Genomic DNA, 27,019 nt, shown 5'->3' on the forward strand with positions numbered 1-27,019 from the left:
GTCCCAATGGAACTAGGTTGAGCTGATTAAAGCCTGTGATCAAGTAACTTCCCCTGGAAATACCCGACTTACAGCATACTACTTGACCACCAGTACTAGGGATGGCCACAGCCAACAGTGTATGCCCCTGACTAAACTGACAATCTTCCGAAAGGCTGCTTGCAGAGAATCGCATCCTGAGCCCCAAATAGGGCAAGGAATATCATCTAGTTAGTTTTTCCTAAAAAAAGAACAAGGGGACAAGAATTGCCTGGCTGCATGGAGGATGAGCTGGCTTAGGTACAGAGAAACAAGCGGTCATTGGGGCCACTGACTCACTGTAAAGCATGAAACAGGTGGGTGACATCATACATAGCAGTCACCAGCACACCACTCAGATCACAAGGAAACAGATCAACAGTCACACAGGCTTAGGCTGCTGTGCAGTGGAGCCTCTCCAGCCCTCGGGGTGTCCTCTGCCTATACAGGCCATACAGGCTGAGAATCTGCTAGCAGAGGGATCAGGATTCTGAAGGCCACACAAACTGAGGTCTTGCTACCATCTACAGGTAGTGCAAGACCCACGGGTGACAGCTCTAGGTTCTAGACTTCCCCGCAGACCCTCTCTGCTGGCCTTCCTTAGCCCAGGGGATCAGTTATGATGGGCCTGGGAAAGTCTGCATCGCCCACAGCTGTATCAGGGAAACCATGTGAACGGCCTGGAGACAGGGAAAGGGGGAGTCACGAGCTAAGAAAATTGAGTTTTCAGCATTAATTTGAAGAAGGTCAAGATGCTGACTTCAGACGAACAGGGGTTTCATCCTTCTCCACAGTTGTTCTGGGGTCTTAGGCAGCAAACAGTAACACCTACAAGCTACTGGGGAGCCAAGGACACTGCCTGCATAAGCAGCTTGTGCTCCAACCTCAGAGCCATGTACAGAAGAAAGCTGTGGAGGGCTGGGTCCCTAGGTAGAGAGCACTTTCCTGTCCTTTCTTCTCAGTGCCACACAGAAGGTGAGTAGCTTTGGGAAGGACTGCCATAAAGAGCAGTGTTTATGCCTGAGACACTCTGCGGTGGGATAGATGCTTGGAAAAGGGGAAGGGAGGGAACAGAGGAAAAGGGAAGGGAAAGAGAGAGGAGGGAAGCAGAGCAGGGCTAAGCAGAGCGGGAACTCCTGGTGTCAAAATACTCAAAACAAGTCATCTGCAGATAGCAGTGGTGACAATGTAAAATGGTGGTGACATTCAAAATGTAAAGTTGTTCAGAGATTTGTCAAGCGGCCCTTTATAAAACAGTCACATCCACAAGAACATCTGGTCCATTAGATGGTTCTGCACAAACGGCAAATGGGGCTGGTTTGGTCCGAACCCTTCTGTGATTGGAGACCAGCAGGTCCTTATGTTTCATGAATTGTAGGGACAAAAGTCATGCGAGGGAATTGAAGCTTTATGGGTCTTGCCTAGGAATGTCAGGCAATGGGACCTTAGTTCCTGGGGTAGGGAACCAACACACATTCCCAACTAAAACTGCATGAAGCTAATTATGTAACCACAGAATGTGGTAATGACATTTTTCTAGCATACATATCAATGTATAGAAAGGCAAAGACAGACATATCCCAGCATCCCAGACAGTCAGACAGTTCATGATGTGGCCACAGAAGCTACTTCCTACTGCCCTTCTAACTGTAGGCACTAATGTATATGCACTTTTGAAAGTCTCTCTCTCTCTCTCTCTCTCTCTCTCTCTCTCTCTCTCTCTCTCTCTTTCTCTCTCTCTCTCTCTCCCCCCTAAGTTCAGCACACTTTTTAGGCCTGCAACAGACCCACCTCTATTCCTCAGAAATACCATGAAGGCAGCTCCACGGGTGTGTTGGTAGAAGGTCTTACTCAGTTCAGCTGCAGGCATGTGAAGAACGACCATACATACCCACTCATTCAGTTTCTAGAGCACAATTCTCAAGACACAAGAAGCTTGGCGAAAGTCTCCTTGTCTGACTTTGCGAGAGAGGTCTATTACATATTTGAGGTTCAGACAAGATGCAATGCTTGAAACCTCTGCTGCTGTGTCCACAAAACAAATGTGGGTTATATTTGCCGTGTTTGACACTCCATGTACGCCGTGCATATTAATGCAGATTTTCAAGACACAGGGCCAGGAACACTCGCCAGTTTAAATAACAGTCTTGCTCTCATTTAACTAACTGGACTAGGTATGATTAAAAGAAATAGAAAACTATTTATTTGGATAATTTTTAACATCATCCTTTGTTGATGAGTTGACATTTCACTGAAATACACATGTAACAGTTGCATAATGAAAACAGAAACTGTCTCCAGCACATCTTCAGAGTTACACGAGATTAGAATTTAGTTGACAGGAATGGGGAGTAAACAGACAGGACAGAAGGTTTGTTCGCAACACAAATCATGGAGAGGGTTAACAGGTGGCTTGGGGTACCACGTCCCCAAACAAATAATGACAACATATTTATTAAAGAGACAGGAGGAGAGAAAGCATCACTCTTCCCAGATGTGAAAGCAGAGGGTTTTGAACTCATGATCCTAGTTTGCAAAGCGCACCTGGTAATTGTGGGGCTGATTCGCTCTCTTGCGTAGGACCTGGGGGCAGGGGACCGACACATAGGTTCCCGACTAGAATGAAAATGGAGCCTAAGCACAGCACCCTGGATTTATTACATATCACAAAACATGAGAATGAAAATTATTCTAGCACACATATCAAGCTAAAAGGTAGCTTAGGCTGTTTCCAAATCCCATAGGCACAGAATCCAGTGTTCCAGAAGTACAGACAACTGCCTTAAACCCTCAGAGAAATTACTTAGTCATTCACAGCATTAAAAATATATATATATTTTCTTGAAGAAAACATGTTACAGTCAGTAAAATTTTCTAGTCTTTCATATTTTGTGTATCTATCTCTATCAGCAAAAATATTGTTTTAATTTGAAATGTGGTCATTAGCACTTAAATCCGCACATAGCCATATAAAGTCAGTCCATTAACATCACAGTAGAGTTATAGTTTTGAATAAACACAGAATTGCTATAAAATATAAACATTATTGACTTGTTTTAAGATGTCCAATCTTACAAAATATTAAACAGGATCAAGCCTAGTTTCTGGTTGACTTTAAAATGCTAGCTGTTATCATAAATATTTGTTTAAAAAAGAAATGTTGGCATTTTGCCTGTAGACTGCTCCTTTAAGTTTTAGACACCATTTAATTGGAGTTTTATAGATATTTACTCTACTTAATGATTAAGTCACCAAAAATATATTCTCTCTAAACATCTCCGAAGCAGCAGCGCTCTGCTGTGGCGCGGGAACGCCCATTTACCTTCCTTGCCCACCCTCTGGGGCGAGTGCCGTCTGTCTGGATGCATTTGAAAAGCATTTGCTGACTGCTTCCCCAGACTAGCTCCCTGTGACAGGCCAGTCATCTGCCAACTCTCACTCCACAGCACACATACACAAACACCCAGAGACCCACCCCAGACCTACGCTGTAGCAGTGGAGGACAGAGAGGCAAGTCTCCAGGAGGCCCTGGGAGAGACCCTCCATCTTCAAGATGTGAGCGCCAGGGCTTCAGACTCCTGCCAAAGAATGCTACCGTGGCACACAGCCTGCTCCTCAACCCAGACACGCCTCATTTAACCAAAGCTGGCTCTATGCAGTCACCTCACTATTGACAAGTTCTGGCTAATTTTAGGGGGGAGGGGCAGGACTTGGCCTACGCCCAATTACAGAGAACAGTTTTAGACTAGCGCTGTTAGGAGATGGGAGATTAAATTCTGATAGAATGAACAGGTTTATCTCTGTACCGCCCCCCTCCCCCTGCCTCCTCTGCACACATGGGCACACCCTTTATTTTATCATTGCCTTCCTCCAGGAGAAATGTCACGGCGTGGCCTTTGTATCCATGTGAACAGTTCTCGTGTGAGATATAAAGGGTTAGAATCATAGGCATGACACTCCGTTACTCATCTCCAGAGAGCCCTCCTCTCCTTCACTAGTCATCAGACCATGAGTTACTGAGGGCCAGCACTGGGCTGTACAAGTCATGCGTGCCACCACGTTCTGAGAGCTAAAGGGGATATTTAAAAACTTTACCTAAGTAAATAGCTTATGACTGCAAAGGACCAGAGAGACCAGCTGCAGTTCTATCTTATCTTGGTGGGGACTAAACCAGGGCCTCCTGTATGCTAAGAAAGGACCACTGACACTACCGACCCTTCCACCTCGATTCCTGGTTTAAGTTTTACATCAGAATCAGAGACTTTTCCAATGGGTCCTAAAAATGCAGACAGCATTATATACAATTCAGACTCCAAAATTTTAGGCTCCTTTGGCAGTATCATATTCCTGTCATTTTTGAGCCCCCATACTGAGGAGGGATGAGCCAAGATGACATGTAATAGGCTAAATTATGTCCCAGAACTAGTTAAAGCCTCAGCAAGAAGCTCTGTTCTTTCCAGGATGCAAAGTCAACCAATCTGCAAGGAGAGGGTGGTAACCAAGTTTCAAGCACACGTTCATTCAAGGTTGTCCTTCTAACTTAAGCAAGCACTACATCACCCCCACCACATGGACTTGACGAATGGCCCTGCATCACCGAATACACCCTCATTCTTGCCATTACATCACCCCCAAACATGGACGTGACAAATGTTCCCTTATTGTTGCACACATACACCGATTCTCACTTGTGCTACACAGAGGTGGTAAGTATTCAAACACATTTCTAACACTCGCTAACTCTAATTACTGTTCTTTCAGGTCAGCACAGGTAGTTATAGTGAAATGTGACCACACCACTTGACCCCTGGCTTTAATTAGAAGGCCGTGTGCACTGCACAGGCTGAGAAGGAGCAGAAGCAGCCCACTGAGGAGTGCTGCAGCTATGTGGGAGCCTCCTGAGCACAGACGGTCAATATGAGGCTCCAGCATCTTCTGCCTTTAAGGGAAACTTTGGGTTATCTCCTCAGAATGATGTTTCAAGATGTGGTTCATGGACCTCAAGGCATTCTGGGACTCTTTCAGGGGTCTCTGGGGGTCGAGTAAGATTGAATGTCCTTGGTCTCGTATGTTCTCATTCTCTGAGTGTGCAGCAAGGTTTCCAAGGCGGGGGGACAAGGTTGTCACCATTCCCCGGCCTCTTTGTGCTTACGTATTCTTGTGTTTATAAAATTAATCAGCTTTGACTTATAAGACAGTAAATATTGATATACAAGGGCTCTTGATAAATTTTAAGAATAGGAAAGTCCCTAGGATCAAAATGTTTGAGAACTGCCGACCGATCTGTTCTCCACACAACAGCAAGGCTGTGGACTCACTGTTAGCGCTTGGTTGTTCTGAACCTCCTGTGTGTCTCCACCTCTGCCCATCATGTGGCTTCTCTTAGCTAGCCTTTGCCTCTTCCTCTCAAGTTCCAGTATGGCGTGCTCTACCATGGCTTCTTGCCCTCAACACTGCATCATGGGTGGTCTCCCTACTATCCCAGAGTCAACTTTCTCAGGCCTAAGACATAACCAAGGAGAGTAAGTTCACCCAGGTACCCACTCACCTGGGAACCCTAAGTTTTACTTACCAAGCCCCTTCCTGTAGATAATGGAGCAGTGATATGTTAGGCTATTAAGGGACACTGGGTGCATATTAATAAATAACATGCAATCATAAATGTGTACTACTGGATTATCTTCCTTAACCTTTTCATTAAGGACTTTGAGAATATAACCATGACTCCCCTCAGTACAGAACAACCTCCCTCTTCCAGAAAGCTCTGCTGGCCATCCTGTGAACTAATTCTGAGTTGGGTCATACCATGACATTAGATTCTGAGAAGAGTCTACTTCCCACCCTACCGTGGCTCCCCTGTGATGGACAGATGCTGGTCTCTGTCGCGTTTGACCCAGGAGCTAAAAGTTTAGCACCACAGATTCAGGTGCTGGGTACCAGGTTTGCGGTACTTGTCTTTGAAGATTTTAAACATGTAACCCAACTAGTCTCTTATATCTTCTTTTCCACCAGATGTTTACTCTTCTGCCAGGGATCTGAGGAAAATGACACAGGCTCCTGCAGTTTGACCGTGACCCAGATGTCAGAAAGCCTGGGTCCCTGTATGTGGAAGCTGGGGGCAGCTCTCTCTGATGCTGGCTGTCTTCCCTAAAGTAGCCTTGGCTGCTGACCAACCAACTCTGTTCCTTGGCAACACAGCCAGGCCCAAAGGCCATCATTTACAGAGATTCCTTAAGTCAGGCTTGTAAGCAAGTTAACACTTTCCAGCTTCTATAGGTTTAGGTGATACATGGAGAAAGGACTATACATCCTGACTCATTAGAACTACACAAGGATCTAGAAACAGAAGTGATATCATATCAAAGCTGGGGTAGGGAAAGGTGGGGTAAGGGAATTTCATGGCTAAGAGACAGTCTTTATGTTTAAATCCACATCTGTAAGGTTAACCATTCTCTCTCTCTCTCGGGGTGATATATCAGTTCTCTGTAGATTCTGATACAGTACTGCCCAGAATCACAGAGGTAATCCCCGAGGCCTGCTGGGATAAAGCATTAGCCCTGTGATTGCTAAAGCAGGAGAAATGTGGGAGGGGCAGGCTTCTGGCTGCCAGACTTGGATGCTAGAGGTAAGCACTATTGGTACAGCATTAAGATCAGATGTGGATGGGCTTTGCTCTCTCCCAAGGGGTCAGGCACACCAGGGTGCATGGCTTGGCTCCCGCCCATTTGCTCACCATCACCCATGGGTGTTTCAAACCATGAGAATGAATAAAACCCACAGGAGCTCCCTGCCTCACTGTCATCTGTGCATGAGCCAAAGCTGGGTTTGTTTCCATAGTGAGGTCAGGAGGTCCACCATGGTGCAGAAAAGTGAAGCCACAAGGCAGGGAAGCTCTGTGGTCAAGGCAAATGTCATAGCTACAAGGTGTCACTACAAAAAGCCCTTCTAGGCTTCCCTGGGAGAGGTCTAAGGAAGCATCCTGCTCACTGGGGTTGGGGGAGTGCCCTACCATCTTAGCCTAGCCTTCAGGGTAGCTGCACCCCAGAGATGCCTTGAGGAACACTTCTTTCTGCCTAAACAGGGCTGCACAGTGTCCTGGCTCCCTCTTCCTCATCTTTCAACTCACCCCACCTTATTATCTACCCCACCAACTCCTCCCATCCACTAATGTAACACACACACACACACACACACACACACACACACACACACACACACACACGCTCGCACGTATGCACCCTGCTACAAACTCCAGGCCAAGCAAAGGAGATCAATGAATTGGAAGCCCTTCTTCTTCTCTTCCTTTTCCTCTTTTTCTTTTCTTTCTTTCTTTCTTTCTTTCTTTCTTTCTTTCTTTCTTTCTTTCTTTCCTTCTTTTTTTTTTTTTATAGATTTTCCCCTCCATAACCATTGCTCTTTGAATACTGACCCTCTTTCCTTGGCCATTTTGGGCATCTTAAACTATATCAGAGGTACAGACTTGACTCCCTCTGGGGAGGAGTTTGGAATTTGATAGCAAAGCCCTCATCAACCAACATTTTGGTCAAAAATCTGCTATTGTTACTACTTGAAAATGCGATCTGACAGGTTACCTGTTTGCATCTTTATGCATCGCCTAGGATCTTAAAAACAGGGAGAATTCTTGATGGATAACTACAGTACAGAACAGAAAAGAGATCAAACCAAACCAAGAATTTCTTGAAGTTCTGGTAGTAAACAGGCATATGATATTATTATTGTTGTAGTCTTAATAATAAGCAAGTATACGTCCAAGGAGCTTTACAATCACTTAGCTATTCCTCACAACAGCCCTGTGAGGTAGGTCGACATTATTACCCCCATTTTACAGTTGGGGAAACTGAGGCACAGAGAGGTTAAGTGTCTTGCCCAAGGTCACGCAGCAAGTGAATGCTGGAGCTGGGACTAGAACCCAGGTTCCCTGACTCCCAGTGTCCTTGAAACTAGACCATACTGCTTCCAAAGAGGCGTCCCAGACTGGCTCTGAGTGCGAGCTAAAGACGGACAATGTTAGATGAGGTTTGGGTGTGGTGGCATTTCCCGCAGACACAGTAAGATGGAACCTGAGCTGTTGCCTGGTTGGTTTTGGCATGCGGGTGTATGTGTTAGTTTCAATGGGTGTGTCTGAGCTTCCTGGCCTTCCACTTATTAGTGCACTCTGGACTGGGTCACTGCAGCAAGCAGGGCCGGGTGGTCAGGAGGTCGTGACGTGCTGGCACAGAAAAGGAACTCTGCCTGCTCAGTTCCAATCAGCCTGCCAGTCTTTGGGAGTTCGGGCAAACTAGGGATGCAGGAATTTTGGGGCGGAGTCAGTTGCCTGTCTTATGCAGGTCTGCTTAATCATATACATATATATACATACACATATATATGTATATATATAAAACATTTTATTTATTTATTATCTTTTTACTGGCCATCATCAGCAAGTTGTGTTCATTTCATTTCTCTGTGGGACGTCTGTCCCTTTGCACGTGCGTGTTCTCTCTCTCTCTCTCTCTCTCTCTCTCTCTCTCTCTCTCTCTCTCTTCCCCCCCTTTCACTGAGTCTCTGGTTTGGAAGGGAAAACCATAACTCTTAGGTTCCCTTTCATGAAAAGGAGCCACCATGAGCAGTGTCCGCAACAGGCAGCCATGGCTCCACAGACGAGCCACAGCCCGGCTTCTGCCTTCCTTCCGGAGGAGTGCCTTGCTCGGAAGGGGTCTCCCCGGGGCTTTGGTGCCTGCATTTCTTCTGAAATGCTGCGTCAGTAGAAATAAGCCCGTGTGGGAGTTTGCCCTTTCAAGGCCTTAGCCACAAGCGCCTTCGGACTAACCAGCTTGGTGCGGTAGCTCAGGCAGAGAACTCTAAAGCATCCGTTCAAGCATCTGAAACAAACGAATCAGCCAGTGAAATCTCATCTGTTAGCATCTGTTCTCCTCTTACATTAAAGAAGGAAAACGTGTGTGTGCATGTGTGTGTGCATGTGTGTGCGTGTGTGTGTGTGTGTGCATGTGTGCACGTGTGTGTATGTATTATGCGTATGTGTGTGTGTGTGTGTATATATATATGTGTGTGTGCATGTGTGTGCGTGTGTATGTGTGTGCGTGTGTATGTGCACCTGTGTGTATGTATATGTATATGTGTGTGTGTGTGTGCGTGTGCGTGTGCGTGTGCGTGTGCGTGTGTGTGTGTGTGTGTATGCTACTTTGGGTAGAATAATACTTCTAAAAATGAGAAAGGAATCTCATTGCCTTCCAGACTAAGGTGACATGCTTAACAGGACCAGCCATGGGTCAGATCTCTGGAAGCCTGCTTTCCAGTCTTTGGGTACTGAGAAGACCACAGTAAGAAACACTGAAGGTAAAGCTAATGGCTACTTGCATACCACCAGCATCTCCCAACCATCCCCACCTATGGCCAAGGCATAGCTATTAAAGCCATTCAACCTAAACATCAAATCCTATATAGTTACAAATGATGGGAGTCCTTAAACCCAACTTCTAAACAGATAGAACAGCTGTCTGGGAGTCCTATGGTTCACTCAGGTGACCTCTCATATGGTGTGCATGGAGGACAGTCTCCTCAGACTCTAGGAGAGCAGACAAAAGGTTTGAACATTAAAACTAAGAGAAATGAACGAAAGTTTCCCCACATTGGGGTCTTTTGTTATCAGAGAGACACTAGGCTCATCAGAGCACGTGGCACTACAGAAGCCAGAGGTACAATGGGCCTTCTGCTTGCATGAACAGGGACTGGGACTTTCTGTGGCTGTGTGGCTATGTTCCTATATTTCTTTGTTCCTTATGGAGACTTGCAGGTCACTTGGATGTAGCAACATGGATGAAGAGCAAATGCCATATCAAACTAAAGAGAAGATGTATAATGTCGGATGACTGAGAGAAAACCAAAAGGCCGGATGCAGCTTCTCTCTAGCTCCCACCATAGAAGGGTTGGAGAGAAGTTTAGTTTTAATGATGAAGATGAAGGGATGGAGTGAGTGGATGGATAGAGAGTGCACACTCATTCAGACCAGAGAGGCCAGAGGACACAGATGCCCAGCCCCTTCCCATGCAGAGGCAGGAGAACCTTCAGTCATCGCCCACAACAGGGAAAGTTAACACTGCAGTTGGTCTGAACATGGGGAGATCGGGCTGAGCCATAGCATGGAATGGGGGTGCACAGCTTGGGTGCCAGTTCTGAGAGCTCTTCAGACAGACCTCACTCTGCAGGCCAGCACGCACAAGCTTGGCTGTTCACGTCTGCTCACACAATAATGCCACACTCCATGTCCCACTACAACCAGCCTGGGAGCCCCGCCCTGTCCCGCTCCACTCCGCCCCACAGTGCCCTGCTGTCAGAAGCACATTGCTTCCTTCTCAACCAGACAAGTCCACCGTCTGCAGCTGTCTCAAGGATGTGCCTTCCTCTCACGGCTGATCCTGGCTCCTTAACTGCTCCATCACCCATGATATTTCATAATGCAGAAAAGGAGGCTTCCTTATGCACTAATTAAATGGAGAGTAACAAATCATATTTAAAGCCATTTCTGCAGCAGAGGAAGCCAAAAATGTAATTAGAATTATCCATCAAGGAGACAAACACTTTCTATTTTCAATGTTTGTTTCAGAATCAAATGCCTTTTCAGAACTGAACTGTCGAGATTATGAACACAACTTAATTTTCTATGCTGTGTACTTAATATAAATTACAGGCCTGGCCTCAATTCTCAATAGAATCCTGGGAGAACATATTTATACTGTCTAACTAGAAATATTTGACTTCTACCAATAAGATTCTTTTTTTGAATAACAACATGAAAAGATTTAAACAGGAGAAAACCCTCAACATTATTTTAGCACAACGTGGCCATCTCTGCCCAGAGCCTACATAGCATTCTGTCGGGACAAGCTCAGGGCTCAGCAAACTCCATCTGCAAAATGCGGTGACTACTTAAGCCATGTATCGCTTATGCTATTTCATAATACCAAAACACTGCATTCTGTCACCAGAGTGAGCCTTGGGGCTTCAAAAAAGGTATACTCCCCAACCCCCACAGACATCCAAGTGTTTACATGCCACACCCTCCACTGAAATCTCGAGAGTCTCTTAGCTCAGAGGCAAACTGACTGCTACAAATTGTGACATTAGGTACAAAAGAGATCAAGTCCCCTCTGGGAAGCCAAGTTTTGATCCTATACACTAGACTTCTAGAGCAGCAAGCCATTCCAGGTAGGCAGAGGGTACCCAGAGAAGTCAGAGACCTAGCCAGCCTCTCCTATGGGGCAGAGGGTCATGTGAGGGAGACAACCTTCAGTGCACACCAATTCTCTGCTAGTGGCCAACCTAGTCATGCTGCCACCAGGAATGTATAAACCAGGGACCAACTCAAATTTGCAAACTGGACTTTTCAGTTTTTGTCATCCGAGGCTGCTTGTGAACCATATTAATCTTAGAGTTAGAGCTGTTATTTCTTGCAAACCAGGTCAGCAGGAGGTGAAAGACACAGTGAGCCAAATGGCCGAGCCTTTAAAGCCTTTAACTCATTACCAGAAGGTCATATGATCAGGGAATGAAGGAACACAGGCTGGCTTGAGTAGGTGTGGGTGCCCACCAGCATGATACCCCCGCCTCCAGCCCCTGGGATCTCACCCTGAGTCAGCTGGTCACTGTCCACAAGGCCATCGACTAGCCTGAGCTATGCGAACACCCAGCATTCCCCATTCACCACCATCCTTATTCATAGCTTCTCACAGCAAGATCACAGTCAGGCCTTAGTGTCCACAGTTGTCATCCCTTTGAACACACAACAGTGCTGGGGATTTGCTCTTGGAACAGAGTACAGGACTGTTTCATGTTGTGCCTTACCAACACCTATGAGGCCACATTCAAGAACCATGAGAACAGGGACGGAAAAGTCGTTTTCATGTAAACTTTTTAAACCACAAGGAAAATGTCTTTATTTATGATGAACTGAAGGCACTCCAGAGAGAATGGTAGCAGGACATGGTGACAGCTTGCCAACCTCTGTACTTCCCCTTTCTCTTCTCCTGACATCCGTCCCCAGCTCTCTTTAAACAGCACCACCCCCTAAACCACCTTTCCCAGCTCCGCTGCCTGCAAGTCCTAGCATGCCTCCTTGCCTCTCCATGCCTGCTTCTAGCTAGAGCTCTAGGCATCTCTAGGATTCTATTGCCTTTGGATGCCTAGTCCCTGGTTGGACAGGATATTTCTAAATGCCACACACATGCTCTAGGGGCCTGGCAGGGGTAGTTTTGTATGTGTGTGTGTGTGTATGTGTACACATGCACTCTTGTACATGTGTGCATGCATGTCTGTGGGGGGGGTGGTTCTGAGTTAGAGAAAGGGAGGTGGGCCAAAGGCTGGCCTATGTGTGTGGCACTTGCACAGCAAGCCTCACCACCACCAGGAGATAACACACAGAGACAGACACACCACGCACACATGCACACAGTACATACTAGGGAGTGATGGATGTTATTGAAATGGACCAAAAACCAACAAGCCGTGGGGTAAGAAACAAACAGAAACAAAACAAAGCACTTGCGTTCTGATGGAAAGCTGTTTTCTGGGCAGCCGGACCCTGAGCCCAGGGCTATGGGAGGGGGCTGCCTCGCTGCTGATGCCTTTGGAGAAGACCGGGTTGGCTAGGGTGTGAGATGACATTCACTCCTGTCCCATCACAGGCTATCCTGAGGGCTCTGCACGCATACCAGATGACGGCAGGTGCGAGGCTCAACGGAGAAGACAGGAAGAGGGGAACTACTTACCTTGTGACCAGGAAATGGCTAGTCCACAGTGGGGGGCAGTGTGAAGTATCTCAGTTTAAACAAATTCCTTGTGGCACTGTTCAACCATGAATAGTCAGCTCTCTAGTATTTCAAATTAAAGCTGGTGACATTGTTAGTGAGAAGAGAACAGAGCAAGAGGGTGATTCACCTGTAGAGCAATCGTAGTGTTCTTCGCAGGGTACTTCCCCACCAATCCTTGCTCTTTCCGTTTCTTGAATTTCCTAAAGTAGTCCTGTATCAGGAAAGTGGCATAGAACTTCCCCACGGTTACCTCATCATCTAAACGGAGAGACCAGACACAGCTCTCCCGAATCAGCACATTTGGACCAAGAGCCTAAACCCTCACTTCTGGCTGGGGCAGGGGTGGGGCAGGACGGTGCACAAAAGGCACTGGGCTGTCAGCCTATAACAAGGGTTGCTTGGTCTAGCGAGAAGCAAAGCTTTGCAAAGCAGTTAATGCTCAAAGCTAGAGTCAGTTAAACAAACTGATCCTCAAAGTTGCAGAAAATAATGTATATTTATCACGAGTTAAGTAGAGTAGCATATTAGTAACGATATGAAGCGCCACCTTGGTTATTTACTTAAAATAAACATTACAAAACAGAAAGGCCTCACAGGCCACATTTTTCACCCTGTGCATAGAAATTTGCATGTGTAATTACTATAAGCATCAAGTGCAATTAAGCATTCAAATCCCTATGTCACAAGATGGAGACCTAGAAAGGTGACGGATGAGCTTGGAAGGAGAGGAAGGTCGGAACAGAGACTGCAGATCCAGCTCTCACACGCTCCCCCGTTCTCTGCCAATAAGCTCTGAGACCATTTTGTGGTTTGGAATTCAGAACGGCTGGATTTCTGCACTGCAATGACAGTTCCAACTAACTTCAGCACTGAGCAGGCTTTATTTCTGCTCTGTTCAGAAACAACCTCCAACATGTATCACTGGGGAATTAGGACTCTGCTGACAACTTTGAAGGTGATGCATGAGGCAGAATAGAAGCTCTGACTGTCTCATGGTAAACCACTGTGAACATGTCAGTGTAACCTGTGCCTCCCACCCCACAAGGATGATGCCACCAGATCTGTAGGGTGCTGAGGTCTTCTGGGTGGAAAGTGGCAAGGCTCCACTGGCAGCCTATCCTGTGTAGGGCTGTGTTAAGGATTCTAGGACACCTGGCAGGACCTGCAGAGGCTGAGGAACAGTTGTAGGAACTCAGGCTTCTGGTCAAGCTGCCCTTGCAAGAGTCACATGGATTGGGGACAAGAGGATCAACCAAGGTGAGCTTGTATTCTTCCCTATATAATGGAACTTATATAACTTATCAGAAGAACTAAGGATGTTTAAGAGAGGGGGTATAAAGCACTCCAACCCTTATGTCCTTATGTCACGTGACCTACAATGACAAGAGTCACTATTTCAAACCAAGCCAAGAGTATCACTCACTGAAACGGAGCATAGGAGGCTTGAGGTCACTGGGATCCACTGTATCCATGAATACATCTTTGGTGGGTTTTACTTAGTGTTCACTTGGGAGGTATGGCCCATTTATGGTTCCTACCCAGCAGCTTCTAGGCGACTTGGAGAAGGTTCTCCAGCCATTCCTGCCAGAAGCTGCAGGAATTATTGTGCAGTCTGTTTTGGGGTGAACTGGCTTTGAGAAATGCTATGTTCCTCCTGACCCTGAGCCAAGGAAGCCCTGGCGTGATGGAGGAACTGCTGAAGAAACCCAGGGCTCTGTGATGATCTGAACTCATAGTTCCCTGACTGGCTACTAACAATCTACACCATTCAGTATGGCACCATAGGTAGGAAAGCAACAAGATATTCAGTCTGCAAAACTCACTTTTGCCCTATCTCTAGCATCTGCCCACTCTGTCCATTAGCCGTAGCTAGGCACCATGGCTGGCTATCTAGGGGTATCCAAGCCCAGTCCAAACTCCTTGTGGGTCTCATAACTTCTACATAACAACTCTGTTCACTCTTCTTAGAGAGGGAGAGGTTACATGCCTGGCCCAGGTCAACTGGCCAGGCCTGAGCCCAGGGCCCTCTCCTCCTCCAACTTTACCTGTTTACAGAGAGCCTGGCTCTAGCCATATGCAACTCCTGGTTTCCTTTGAGCTGCCATTCTGGTGGTATAAGCCTAGCCCCACCCTTTCTAGCTCTTTCCAAGTAGGTCAGTGTCTGCTGCACCGGTATATCCAAGAAGTACAGAACCTATGCTACCTTCAACAACACTGAGTTTTTGTATTTCAGGGTCCTCTGAGCCCTGGGAAACTCCCTGACTCAACACAGAGGTTCATATTACTTTATACCAGGATGTTTCTGGTAAAGGAAGTGCTGGCTGTCCTTTCTTCTGCTTTAGAGCGGTAGGGCAGGACTAGAGGGTGATATGATTGTCTACACTGAGATAAAGCAGGACCAAGAGACCTGGCCCAAACAAGAGCTCCTAAGAACAAGTAAAGCTAAAGTTTGATCTTCAGAGGAAAGGGACAGAGAGAAGCAAAGAATGTGGTGAGGCCATCTTGGATCAGTAGGACAGGAGGACACACAGGGGATCAAGGAACCAGAAATATGGCTCAAGAAGGAGTTTCTAAAGGAAGAAGGATCTCCAAGGAAAAGGAGCTTCTAAAGAGAAAGGGGGGAAGTTTATGACCTGGCAGAGATGATAAGAGAGCACTGAGAACCCAGGCAAGATTCCAGGCTGAGACATCTCAGCCCCATGACAAGCAGGGGTCACACTGCAGGCAAACAGTAGAGAAAAAGATTCTCCCAGCATGTCCTCCATGGCTGGTTCTTGACATTACATTTCCATCAAGCTCATGATGAGCAGCTCAGATCATATCCCGGTGGCAAAGCTGCCAAGACAAGCATCTGGCTCTGCTCCCTCCTCTATCTATGGGGTTTCCTGAGCACCCCAAGGACATAGGCAGCTCATTGTGCTGCTCTCTAACCACATTCTATTATGGGAGACACTAACACTTTGAACTACCCATATACCTAAGGGACATATCATGGTGTCATGTCTTAAGTGTGCCATGATGAGGGAAAGATTGGGAACCACTGGTACATGGAGAGAGGAGAGAGGAGAGAGGAGGGAGGAGGGAGGAGGGAGGAGGGAGAAGGGAGGAGGGGAGGAGGGGAGGAGGGGAGGAGGGGAGGAGGGGAGGAGGGGAGGAGGGGAGGAGAGGAGGAGAGGAGGAGAGGAGGAGAGGAGGAGAGGAGGAGAGGAGGAGAGGAGGAGAGGGGAGGGGGAAGAGGGGGAGGGGGAGGAGGGAAGAGGGGGAGGGGGGAAGAGGGGAAGAGGGGAAGAGGGGGAGGGGGGAGAGGGGAGAAGGGAGAGAGGAGGAGAGGTAAAGAGGGGAAGAGGGGGAGGAGGGAAAGGGGACAGAGGAGGGGGGAGGGGGGGAGGGGGGAGGGGAGAGAAGGGAGAGGGGAGAGGGGAGAGAGAGAGAAGAGAGAGAAGAGAGAGAGAGTGAACATAAAGAGACAAATGATGAATATAGACACTAAAACCTAACCCAGAGCTATCTGCCAAAGCCTGAAGGTGCTGTGTGGTTCCCTTTGGTGACAATGTGCTTATATGATATGATATGTAAAGCAGATAAGCAGACACTACACTGGGTACTATGGAAACTTCTAGAAAATTCTATTTCCTCCTAAGACTCCAGTTCTTTCTTCTCCAGTATCACATGGGAGAACAGAGTAACACCTATCATCTTAAACCCCCAAACCATGTAAAGAAACAGAGAGAACCAGCAGGCCCCAGAATGTGTGTGTGTGTGTATGTTCATCTTTCATGAAAAGTCCAGTAGAGATAAATGTTGGTCAGGTTTTCAAAAGAAGAGAGTGTTTAGATCATAAGCCAAATTGTGAACTTTTCTTTTCCCTAGTAAGATGAAAAGAAATGGAGCAACCACAGTGATTCAGGTGACACTTTAAGCATGCCTCCTGTGACGAGGGCTATTCCTGTGGCCACCAGACGGGCCACTATGAAGGTGTTTCCAAAGAGACAGAGTTGGAACAAGAGAGGTAAGTGTCTCGGGCTTATGTGTGGAAGGTTTACACAGACAGGCACAGCCTGCTATTCTGAAGCATGCATCCGTATTTCAACAAACAATGTAGGGGAATCCAGTTGGCAAGAGATAACTCTGATTCCATGCCACCACCCTAAAACAGAATTGCTTCAGAATATTCTGAGAGTTGAGAGGAATGGAGGCTGCCGAGGAAGCTCAAGCACAGTGTTACAACATTTTAACAAGCGGTTCATCTAAGCCATGCGACCACTTGGATGTGCAGCTGAAAGGAAAAGAGCGGAAACCAAGAGTTTTAAAAGTGCAGAATCAGGTCTTGGAACTGGGGGTCTTGAGATGAAAATACCCACCATGTTGGTCATTTCTTTTTGAGCTATTTTCCCAGAGTTGAGCCAGTGGCTAGGGCAGCTATGGGTGGCCTGCGTCAATGATGAAGGCCAAGCCTACTATGAAGCAGACCTGGCTAATGCCTGGCTCCCTCTGTCCCTCAGGAGCCACAGGCTCTCACAGTCTGAGTCTGAACCATGCCACCCTATTAAAGTTGTATTGGTTATAAAACACATGCCACATGTTTATCATGTTTCCAGGCCAGGGTTAGCTAGATTGTGGGGAGACGGGGTACTGGGTAAGGAGATTCTGCACTTTTAAAACTTGAAACAAAACAGTTGGAAAATAATCATCTCACTTCAATGTCCACGAGTATTTAAACAAAAATAGAGAAACAGTTTATACATATATATATATAATATGGAGAGATATTATATATATGCAAATTCTAAATGTTTAGTCAGTTAATTTGTGATAAATAACAAAAGGAAATAAATAAGCATGCTTGTTAGTTCTACCTCTAAATCTCATTCAAGGACATTCTTGGTAACTACAGTGGGAAATTTGGTCTTCTTAAAATTACTTTAGAAGTACTCTTTTCTGAAAACTATCCATATTTCTTGAGACATTTAAAACTCTAGACTAGTCTTAACTATTTCTTTTGGGGCAAAAGTTCAAGCTTTTCATTTTGTGAGCACTGTCATATCCTCTTCCACCGATTTTTCTAATACAACAAAACCCTGCTCTAGCCTCACGGGGTCTAGATTCCTCCCCATTGAAGCCCCTCTTTGGTTTTACTATCTTCCTATCACCCCAAATATTTTTGGGTAAAGCCAAAGGGCTCCTTTAACCGTGGGCCTCATACTCTAATGTCTGGGAAAGCATCCTGCATTCCCTCTCTGGACGGTCTGGAGGTCTTGCCACTGAAACTAATGCCTTGGTTAAGAACTACTTGGGAAATAGATTCCACTGACCACCAGCTGGAGGGACAACTTGGTCAAGCAGCTTCATGCTTGTCTTCTTCCAGATTTTCTTTATCACAGCTCGGAGCTCTTCATTAGCTTGCTCCAGGTTCCCTGAATCCAAAAGGCAAAAAGAAGGGCATGTGGACACTGCACAGAGCAGACTTGGTTTGTGGCCGGGAGCTCTTCTGCCCTCGATATGTTGCTGGGTCCTTGTATTGCCTTCTGATAGAACCTTCCCCTTTGGCTCTCCATAGTGATCGCCAAATAATTTTCCTAGATTCAGAAGGAAGCATTCACCAAGCCACCACTGGGGGATGAACATTTCCACCTGGGAATTCATAAACGACCTTCTGCTGCCATAGCAACCTACCCTAGATAGGAGCTATGCTCCTCTCTTGGCTCCCAGACCAGAAGGCAACTGCCCACCTCTGTTGCTCCCTCTTCCTCCTCCCCCTCCTCCTCCTCCCTTCCTTTCTTCCCTACTTCCTCCTCCTCTGCCTCTACCTTTTCTTCCTTTCTCATTCCCCTCCTCCTTTTCAATCTTCTTTCTCTCCCTCCATCTCCTCCGTGTCCTCCCCTTCTACCTTTTTCTCCTCCCCTCTTTTTTCTCCTTCCGTCTCTTCATCCCTCCTGTCTCTTCCTTCATTTTCTCCCCCTCTCCTCTTCCTGCTCATCTCTGTCCCCTTCTTCTTCGTGCTCTTTCTCCTTCTCCCCACCTCTACCATGACTAATCCTGCCTTTGTTCCTGCATGAGAAACTTCACTCATCTCAAGCCCTACTCCATGTACTTACTCTTACCTCATAACCTTGACTTCTCTTTATTTTGACTGTTGTCTTTTATACTGATACATCATCATGTAGGACCATTCTGGAACTCTTTTTTTGTTTGTTTGTTTGTTTGTTTTTGGTTTTTTTTTGTTTGTTTTTCGAGACAGGGTTTCTCTGTGCAGCCCTGGCTGTCCTGGAACTCACTCTGTAGACCAGGCTGGCCTCGAACTCAGAAATCTGCCTGCCTCTGCCTCCCAAGTCATTCTGGAACTCTTAATGATGCTTGTTTGTGGCATAAGAAGCACATGCTAGGCGGAAAGTGGCTAGATTTGCTGGGTAGAGCTCCAGCGTTGTGAAGAACACCTGTCTTCCCACTAAAGATACGTCTCCTGTCTTCTCTCACCTCCCTCCTTGCCTCTCTGCAAGGTCTCTGCTTCCTCACCTCACTCACTCTCCAGCCTTTGCAGCAACTGCTTCTCATGCCTCCTATAGGGAAGCCTCTGAGCCAATCCTGGAGGTACTTTCCACTGCCTGCTCAGCCAGGTTTGAGCGGGGCTGAGTGTGGTATGATAAAGAGTGTAGCTGAGACATGAACCTGCTAGCATCCCCACATGCTAACCATGGTGTTTGTGTGTGTGTGTGTGTGTGTAGTTGCCTCTGTGCTCTCTACTCTGTCTGCATAAACCTTTCCCTGGTATCTTTTGCCTGTAGTTCCTTTTTCAGACAAAGAAGCAACTGCTTGGAAGAGCGAGCTGCCTTGCTGATAACATTGGTGAAGAAGAGGAGTGGATTTCTGTGGTCTCTGTCTATGCCCCAATGCCTTGCTTGTTTCTCCTGCAGTACAGAAAGCAGTGCGATGAGTCAACTCCAGATATTATGGGACAGAGCAAAGGATGAAGGAAAAACAGAAGGACAGTGGTCAGCTGGTCAGACGGTGATGTTCTCCCTGAATTCACATTGTTTCCTGAGGCATCCCATTAATTAAGAGAGAGCCCAGAGGAGAACAAAGTGTGTTTGTATGTGTGTGTGTGTGTGTGTGTGTGTGTGTGTGTGTGTGTATGTGACAGCTCTCTCTCCTGATGCCTGCCCTGCTTTCCGCTTCCAGAAAGTGCTCACCTTCAGTCTTGATCTTGAGAGCCGTCCGGACCAAAGCAAACAGGGTTGCATTAAACATGACTGTCCCATCACTGTTGAGAGGCATGTTCATGGCAACCAATCTCTGTAGATGAAAAAGAGTCCCTTATGAGAATGCAGATGCTGTCTGTGACAGCCATGTTCCCTTTTGATGTTTATTCTTGGTTTGGTTTATCTCCCATTCATCCTCTTGGCAACTCTCACTTCAACTCAATGGTCACGTGGGAGCATGTCTAAGACAGTTAAATACAGGTATCAACATAACTTGTCTATGGGCTGCTCAGATATTGGGGTTAAATATCATATCTAGGTCTGTCTGTGAGAGTGTTATGGGAGAGACTAGCATTTGAATTGATGAACTAAGTAACAGACATGGCTGTAAAAGTAGGCCGTCTTCATTCAGCCACAGCACAAAAGGAAGTTGAAAAAGATTTGGTTTTCCTTTTTGCTTGTCAGTTTAAGGTACAACATCAATCTACTGCTGACTGAAATGTATCTCATCGGTCCTCTTGGTTCTCAGGCCTCAGGCCTCAGGCCTCAGACTGAACTGTATCACAGATATCCTGAGTCTCCCACTAGAAGATGACGGACTGTGGAACTTGAAAATCACATGTGCCCATATCACATAACAAACCTTTTCTTGTATATGCCTGTGTATATGCCTGTGTGTGTGTATGTGTACATACATGGATAGCTATACATTGGTCACACATACAGACATACACATAGATAGGCCCACAGCCACCCCATCCGTTCTATTAATCTTATTTCTCTGGAGAATACTGACAGATACAACCTAACATCTGTGAGGAACCTGGGAAAACAAAGTTTAGAGTTCAGCTGTGAAATGTGGACAATCGGATGCTATTTAATGTTAAATAATTAAATTTTATTGTCCATGTGTTCTTTCTCTTTCATTAGTTAGTTCTCTGTGTCCTGGACAAGGTCTCCCCTCTAGGTACATCATTAAGGACTTTATGATAATTAAATGGTACACCAGATACACAGGGCCTGGGCCTGTCACCCAATAGAACTCACTACTGTTCTTTCAGAAAGTTTTCAGAGACAGAACATCATGTGCTATCTCAGGGAGGTCTCCATGGCTACTCTTAAGGCTTGGTCTTTCAGAATAGATCAATACTTCCCACTTCTCACCCCTCTCCAGGTACCTCTAATACCAGCATCAAGGAGAGTTGCAGAAGAACTTGGGGTAAGGGACACCCTCTTTGAGTTCCAGTCAGCAAGGCAGGCTAACAGGCCTTGTGAGGATTGAAATAGATCATAAACACAGAGGTTTTATGCTCAACACATGTTAAGTGTTAATTAAACAATGTTAATTTAAAAAATTCTAGCTGAGTATGTTAGCATACTCTTTTAATCCTAGCACTTGGGAGGAAGAGACAGGCTGATCTATTGAGTGGAAGCTAGCTTGGGAGGCTATATAGCGACTTCCAGGTTAGCCAGTGCTACACAATATGATTCTATCTCAAAAATAAAACAAAATCCAAAGTTGATATTTTCTTGGCTAAAAAGTTCACTCCAAAAGAAAGGTTGAATGTTTTTTTCTACCTTGCTGAGGGACTAGGATGCAGTTGTCTGGGCAACCTACCTAAATTCTAAATCCTACTACCAACCTTTCCTGTCTCCACAGTCAGTGCAGCCAGGATGACTGGGCCATTCACTTTTCCTGACAAATACCTATGTCAGCAAAATGACTGACATTGTGTCTCTATGACACCTAGATCCTTTAGGTAAAGGATTCTGGAGTCCAGACAAAGATGAACACAGTCAGCTGTGTTCTGTGCTGCTCTTTGAACTGGAATAGACTTCTTCAAGGAGAAGATCAACAGGCAAACCTTGCATTCCTGTTGCTACAATAATGTGAGAAGGTCCCTGTGGCTCTATGGGAGAAAGACCAGTATGAGCTAAGGCTCCACATGACCAGTGTGGGGATGAGAGAAACACGGTAGGAGACCTGAGCTCATCCCAGAGACACCTCAGCTTCATGCCCTGGGAAAAGGAACTACAGAATTCTATAGCAAAGAGGCCACATGCAATCTGTCACCCTGTCTACAATGGGGAAGCTAGGACCCAAAATGTACCTACCACTGGCAAGCCAGGGCCCAAGGTCTAGTACTGCCAAGCCCAGGGCTAGATTAGTTCTTTTCTCATTCCCCTCTCCTCACCTGGCAGTACCTGCCTTGTAATTCCCCAGCTCATCCTCATGCTGCCCACTCCTCTCTCCCCATCCCTGCTGCCCTCATCCTGGCGGTCCCATTTTGTTCCTTCCTCCAGTCTGCTTCATGTAAACATGATCAGCTTTGAGACGGTGACCTGAAATCTTATCATTCTCCACAGGATTTGGTGTGGTAGAGAATATTCAATCAGGTTCAGCTTAGGGATGGAGGCCTCTGCTCATGTTCCAGTCAGATGGTTACCCAACAACGCCTTGCTGTTGGCCAGCCTGAGGCTCTTCCTCCTCTGGCTTCTGTCTGGACTCTCTTCTCCTTTCCAAGAAGCCTGCCTGCCAGCCTCTGACTGACTCCTATGTCTCCTTTGGTGTTTTTTTTTTTTTTTTTTTTTTTTTTTTTTTCAGAGCTGAGGACTGAACCCAGGGCCTTGCTCTTGCTAGGCAAGTGCTCTACCACTGAGCTAAATCCCCAACCCCGTCTCCTCTGGTGTTTACGTGGATTTAGTGTGCTAGCAATCAGCCCCAGGACCTGGCACATGCTGATCTCCATTTGCAGCCACCTGGACCTGGCCTAAATGTCATTTCCTCTGACATCTGACCTGGTGACAGCCTGTAATATTACCTTCATCCCATTACTAGCCCTGACAGGATTCTAAGTGTTACAAATCTGAGGGTGCTGCCAAGGCAGAAAACATTATTATCTCCACATGTCCACTGCCTTAAGAATGACCTGGCGAATGTAGATTAGCGTTTGTGTGTGCTGGACAACGCAGCAACTAGGCTGTCAGGCTTGGGCGGCAGGACACTCACCTTACATGCTACTCGGTGTGGACATAACTTTCCAAACCCCAGAGGAGGCTGAATCCGTCGGAGCAGTGTGACCACATCAAGGTGTTTTATCCTTCCCCTGGAAGCAAAGCACAGGCTGAGGTCCCCAAATGAGCTCAGTGTACCACCTCCACCCTGCAGAAATCACCATGGGCATTCCCAAAGAACTCTTGAAAGCCAGATGGGTGCTTGTAAACCTACTTTGCTTCAGGGTCATATTCTGACCATATTCTTTTGAATTCATCCAAGTGGTGAGGCCCCAGAATAGACCAGTCCCGAGTCAGATAGTCAAAATTGTCCATGATGACGGCCACAAAGAGGTTGATGATCTGGAAAAGTGAATCAGGAGGGTGGTGGGAGGGTCCCTTGCACTGTTATCTGCCTCCTAACTGCAGGGCATGGAATATTGGAACCCACGTATCCAGGTTGCAGAGGCAGGCCATAATATTCTCTCACTGGAAAATAGTCAAGGAAAGGGCAGGAGTCTGACCAGATGGCTTGGCACACACTCAGGAGAGGGCGGGTACGTGCATTAGCTGGCACCCTGAAGCACATTGTGATCTTATAATTTAATTGCAACAAGAGACAGCTCACACTTTGGAGGCACTTAAAGCCACGTACAGTGGCTTTGATATTTTAGAAAGGAAACAGCAGCCTACAGTAACAAGGTTGTTTGGAAATTGCCCCAGCCCATCAGTGAGTGCCTGACCCATCCCATATGGCAGCCACATATGCTGGATTAAGCAGAAGACACCTGCCTGGTAGGGCCCTGAGTATGCCAACTGCCCCAAAGCACTACAACAGGGCATCGTCACTGGTCTGAACCTCAAACGCTACAGCAGTCCTGTAATTGGGGAAGGGGGTTCCCGAGACTGCTTACCAGGAACGCACAGAGCATGTAAAAGCTGATGAAGTAAACAATGGCAAAGTTGCTCCCACACGTGTATTCCTCTCCCGGGTTGTAATCGGAGTCCGGGTCACACAGCTTTCCCGGGAGACAGGCAAGCATGATCTCCTGCCAGGCTTCCCCTGTTGCACACCTGTTTAAATGAAGATAAAGGGCTTTAATTGGGGTAAGAGGCAAGGAAAGGATGGATTAGACATTTGGGAAGAAAATTCTTAACTTGTGCAAAATGTATATAGCTGTAGCAATGCCATTTGGATTCATGACAGCCTGGAAGCCTTACTTTCAGATACAATTTAGTTACTTAGAGACCCTAGTATAATATGATTTATAATACGATGTCTGATTCAATTCTTTATATGAATGGATGTTCACTTTTCTCTTGTCTCTTGTTCAAACATTCCTATTACAATTATTTAATGATTAGTCCTGATTGATTCTGTTGAAAAACGGGAAAGAGTTGGAAACCACCTAAATTATAAATGAGTTGTTACAGTTACTGGGGTCATTTGATATTGCTTCCTTGTTTCTAGAAAGTTCTCTCACTGTGAGGAAAATTGTTTGCAAAGTTAAATTAGCTGGTGTTAAAACCAATTCTATAAAATGTGAGGCTGTAATGCTCTGATATATTAATTTCGTGATCCCCCCCCCAAAAAAAAACACCCAACTGTACTATTTTGGGCCAAATTTAAAACAAGCCTTTATTATATTTTAAATTTAAATATTAAATACTGACTAAGAGATTGACTTTGGTCAGGACCATTGGCCAGAATGTCCCAGCTAAAATGGCCTAGAGCCACAGCGTTGCAGGGGGTCATAAGGACAAACTTAGAAGCCATAGTACTTTCCCATGAGGCTTTGGTATTTCCCAAGAACTACAATTTCCAGCATTCTAGAAAGTTACCTGATTCCTGGGCATGTGGGGCTTACAGGTTAATTGTAGGAATTACAAATTCCCATGTTTCCACCGTGTTTCTGTTTCCCTGGTTGTGTTCTGGTGCATTCTTCATGGATACTTACACAAACATATCTCCTACAATTTTTTTTTTGGTGGTGTTAAGTGTCGGTTACAATCTGAATGACCCCAGCAGTTTTAACAATGTAATCAGTTCCTCTATAACTGAGATGCTAGTTCTGTTTAAGAATACAAAATTGGGGCCAGTGAGATGGGTCCGTGGGTAAAAGGTATTTGCTGTGCAAGCCTGGTGACCCGAGTTCAATCCCCAGAACCTATGTAAAAATGAAGGAAGACTGACCCCATAAATTTGTCTTCTGATCTCGACGGGCACACAGTGGCACGTCCACCCCAAACATATATCATATTTGTACATACATATGAAACAATAATAATATTTTTAAAGGTATAAAACAGCTGAGAGTAGTAGAACATACAATCCCAGCATTTTGAGAGGTGAAGGAAGGAAGACTATCATGATTTGAGGCTAGCCTGAACTACAGAGTAAGTTCTAGGCCAACCTGGGTTACAGAATGAGATCCTGTTCCAAAACAAAATAAGTAAATATTAAACAAGAACATCGAGGCAGAAGTCTGTCAAGAGATAACAGGACCAAAAGCAAGCATGACCCCATCTGTTCAGAACTCTAGGGGTACCCCACCCCCACACTGAGGACCCAGTCACCTGAAGAGCAGCAGTACTGCCTGGGGAAATGTCTGGAAGTTGTTGTTCCTATTGATCTGGTTGTTATCTCTCATGGCAACTTTTCCAAACATCTAGAAGTTATTAAGGGGGGAGAAATCAGATTATTGTCATTGTTAAAGTTTGGATCTTGATCTCAAAGGTGGTTAGAGACTTGATCCCTGAGGGGCAGCACTGTTGAGAGGCAGAACTTGTGGCCCAGTGGCAGGCTGCCCTGAGGTTATTGGATTATATCTTCACAGGGGAACATGGGAAGCTGACACCCTGCCTCTCTGAGTAGGTCTGTCTCATGATGCATTTCTACAATGGTGTCCTGCCTTGTCATAGGGCAAAACAATGGGCTAGTCACTTGTGGATTAGATCACCTCTGCCTGCAATACTTCAGTATACTCATGAAATGCCAACTAACACAGTCCCAGAAAAAGACTTTTGTGAATTTAGAACTGACTTGGATTCAATTAGCAACTAGTGCTTTCTCAGGACACCTGGCACCTTTTGTGCTCTGCTGAGGTCCATTGGGCACAGCATGTGCCAGGTACTAGGCTGAACATTAGGAATGTAGTGTCTCAGAGGTACAGTCTCACCCTGAAGGAGTCACTGCCCTGAGGAGACTACAGAGTGATCAAGCAATGGTAACCAGACACAGCAAGCACTGAGGTGATCCAACCTCACAGAGATCAGGGAACAGGCTCGTTTAGCCAGTGTTGGATCAACAGCAGGAAGAGCTCCAGAGGGAGCAACACCTGAACCTAGAACTGAGGGAGAAGTGGCAGTCAGGGGATGGGGCAAGAGTTCTCTAGGCAGAGGGAGCATCACCTGAAGGAGCATGGAAAGCCTGAGGAGTAAGATCGGTGATAAATAGAGATGAACCATTGGCTGGAGACAAAGGGGACTGGGCAGGGCCTTGTGGGCTCCATGCCCCAGCAAAGTCTTCCTAGTGGCATTATGGACCAGATCGATATTTCAGATAGTCTTGGGTCCATGCAAATCCCACTACGAGAATCTGGAGATGAGTGTGCTGTGCAGTTTGCAGTGCCCCCAAACTATCTTTTTCTCATGAGGACATAAGACACTTGTTCCAGAACTCCCAATAAAATTCCTACAAGTACTTCTAAGCCTTCCAGACAATCAATCAATCAATCAATCAATCAATCCTCTGTGCTGGAATTACCTCACCTCTCTCACATAAATCTCTCTCTAGTCAGAATGACATTCGACCTATGTAGGACATTTCCCTCTGACTCCCTGGACCTAGAGCTTTCACTGCCATCCAGCTGCCTCGCTGGATTAGGACTCAGCTGTCAACAGAGCTCCAGACCATTTCCAACCCAGGAGCACATGCTGTTGTAGCTCCCCAGCCTAAAAGCCTGAGTCCATACTTCTCTG

General features: G+C 46.2%; 1 protein-coding gene across 20 annotated transcripts in view; it reads right to left on the reverse strand.

Moving 5' to 3' along the window:
• The window catches only part of Cacna1d (calcium voltage-gated channel subunit alpha1 D), a 428,745-nt gene that overhangs the window by 12,135 nt on the left and 389,591 nt on the right, over positions 1-27,019 (reverse strand). For all 20 annotated transcript variants that reach the window (XM_076931328.1, XM_076931316.1, XM_076931317.1 and 17 more), the window contains 7 exons: positions 25,616-25,707; positions 23,953-24,112; positions 23,274-23,401; positions 23,055-23,151; positions 20,036-20,138; positions 18,161-18,262; positions 12,976-13,106 (listed from right to left, as the gene is read on the reverse strand). In XM_076931328.1, coding sequence (XP_076787443.1) covers positions 12,976-13,106; positions 18,161-18,262; positions 20,036-20,138; positions 23,055-23,151; positions 23,274-23,401; positions 23,953-24,112; positions 25,616-25,707 — 813 coding nt within the window. The remainder of the gene's footprint in view (positions 1-12,975; positions 13,107-18,160; positions 18,263-20,035; positions 20,139-23,054; positions 23,152-23,273; positions 23,402-23,952; positions 24,113-25,615; positions 25,708-27,019) is intronic.

This window comes from Arvicanthis niloticus, chromosome 3, assembly GCF_011762505.2.
Source record: "Arvicanthis niloticus isolate mArvNil1 chromosome 3, mArvNil1.pat.X, whole genome shotgun sequence".
Lineage (NCBI taxonomy): Eukaryota > Metazoa > Chordata > Mammalia > Rodentia > Muridae > Arvicanthis > Arvicanthis niloticus.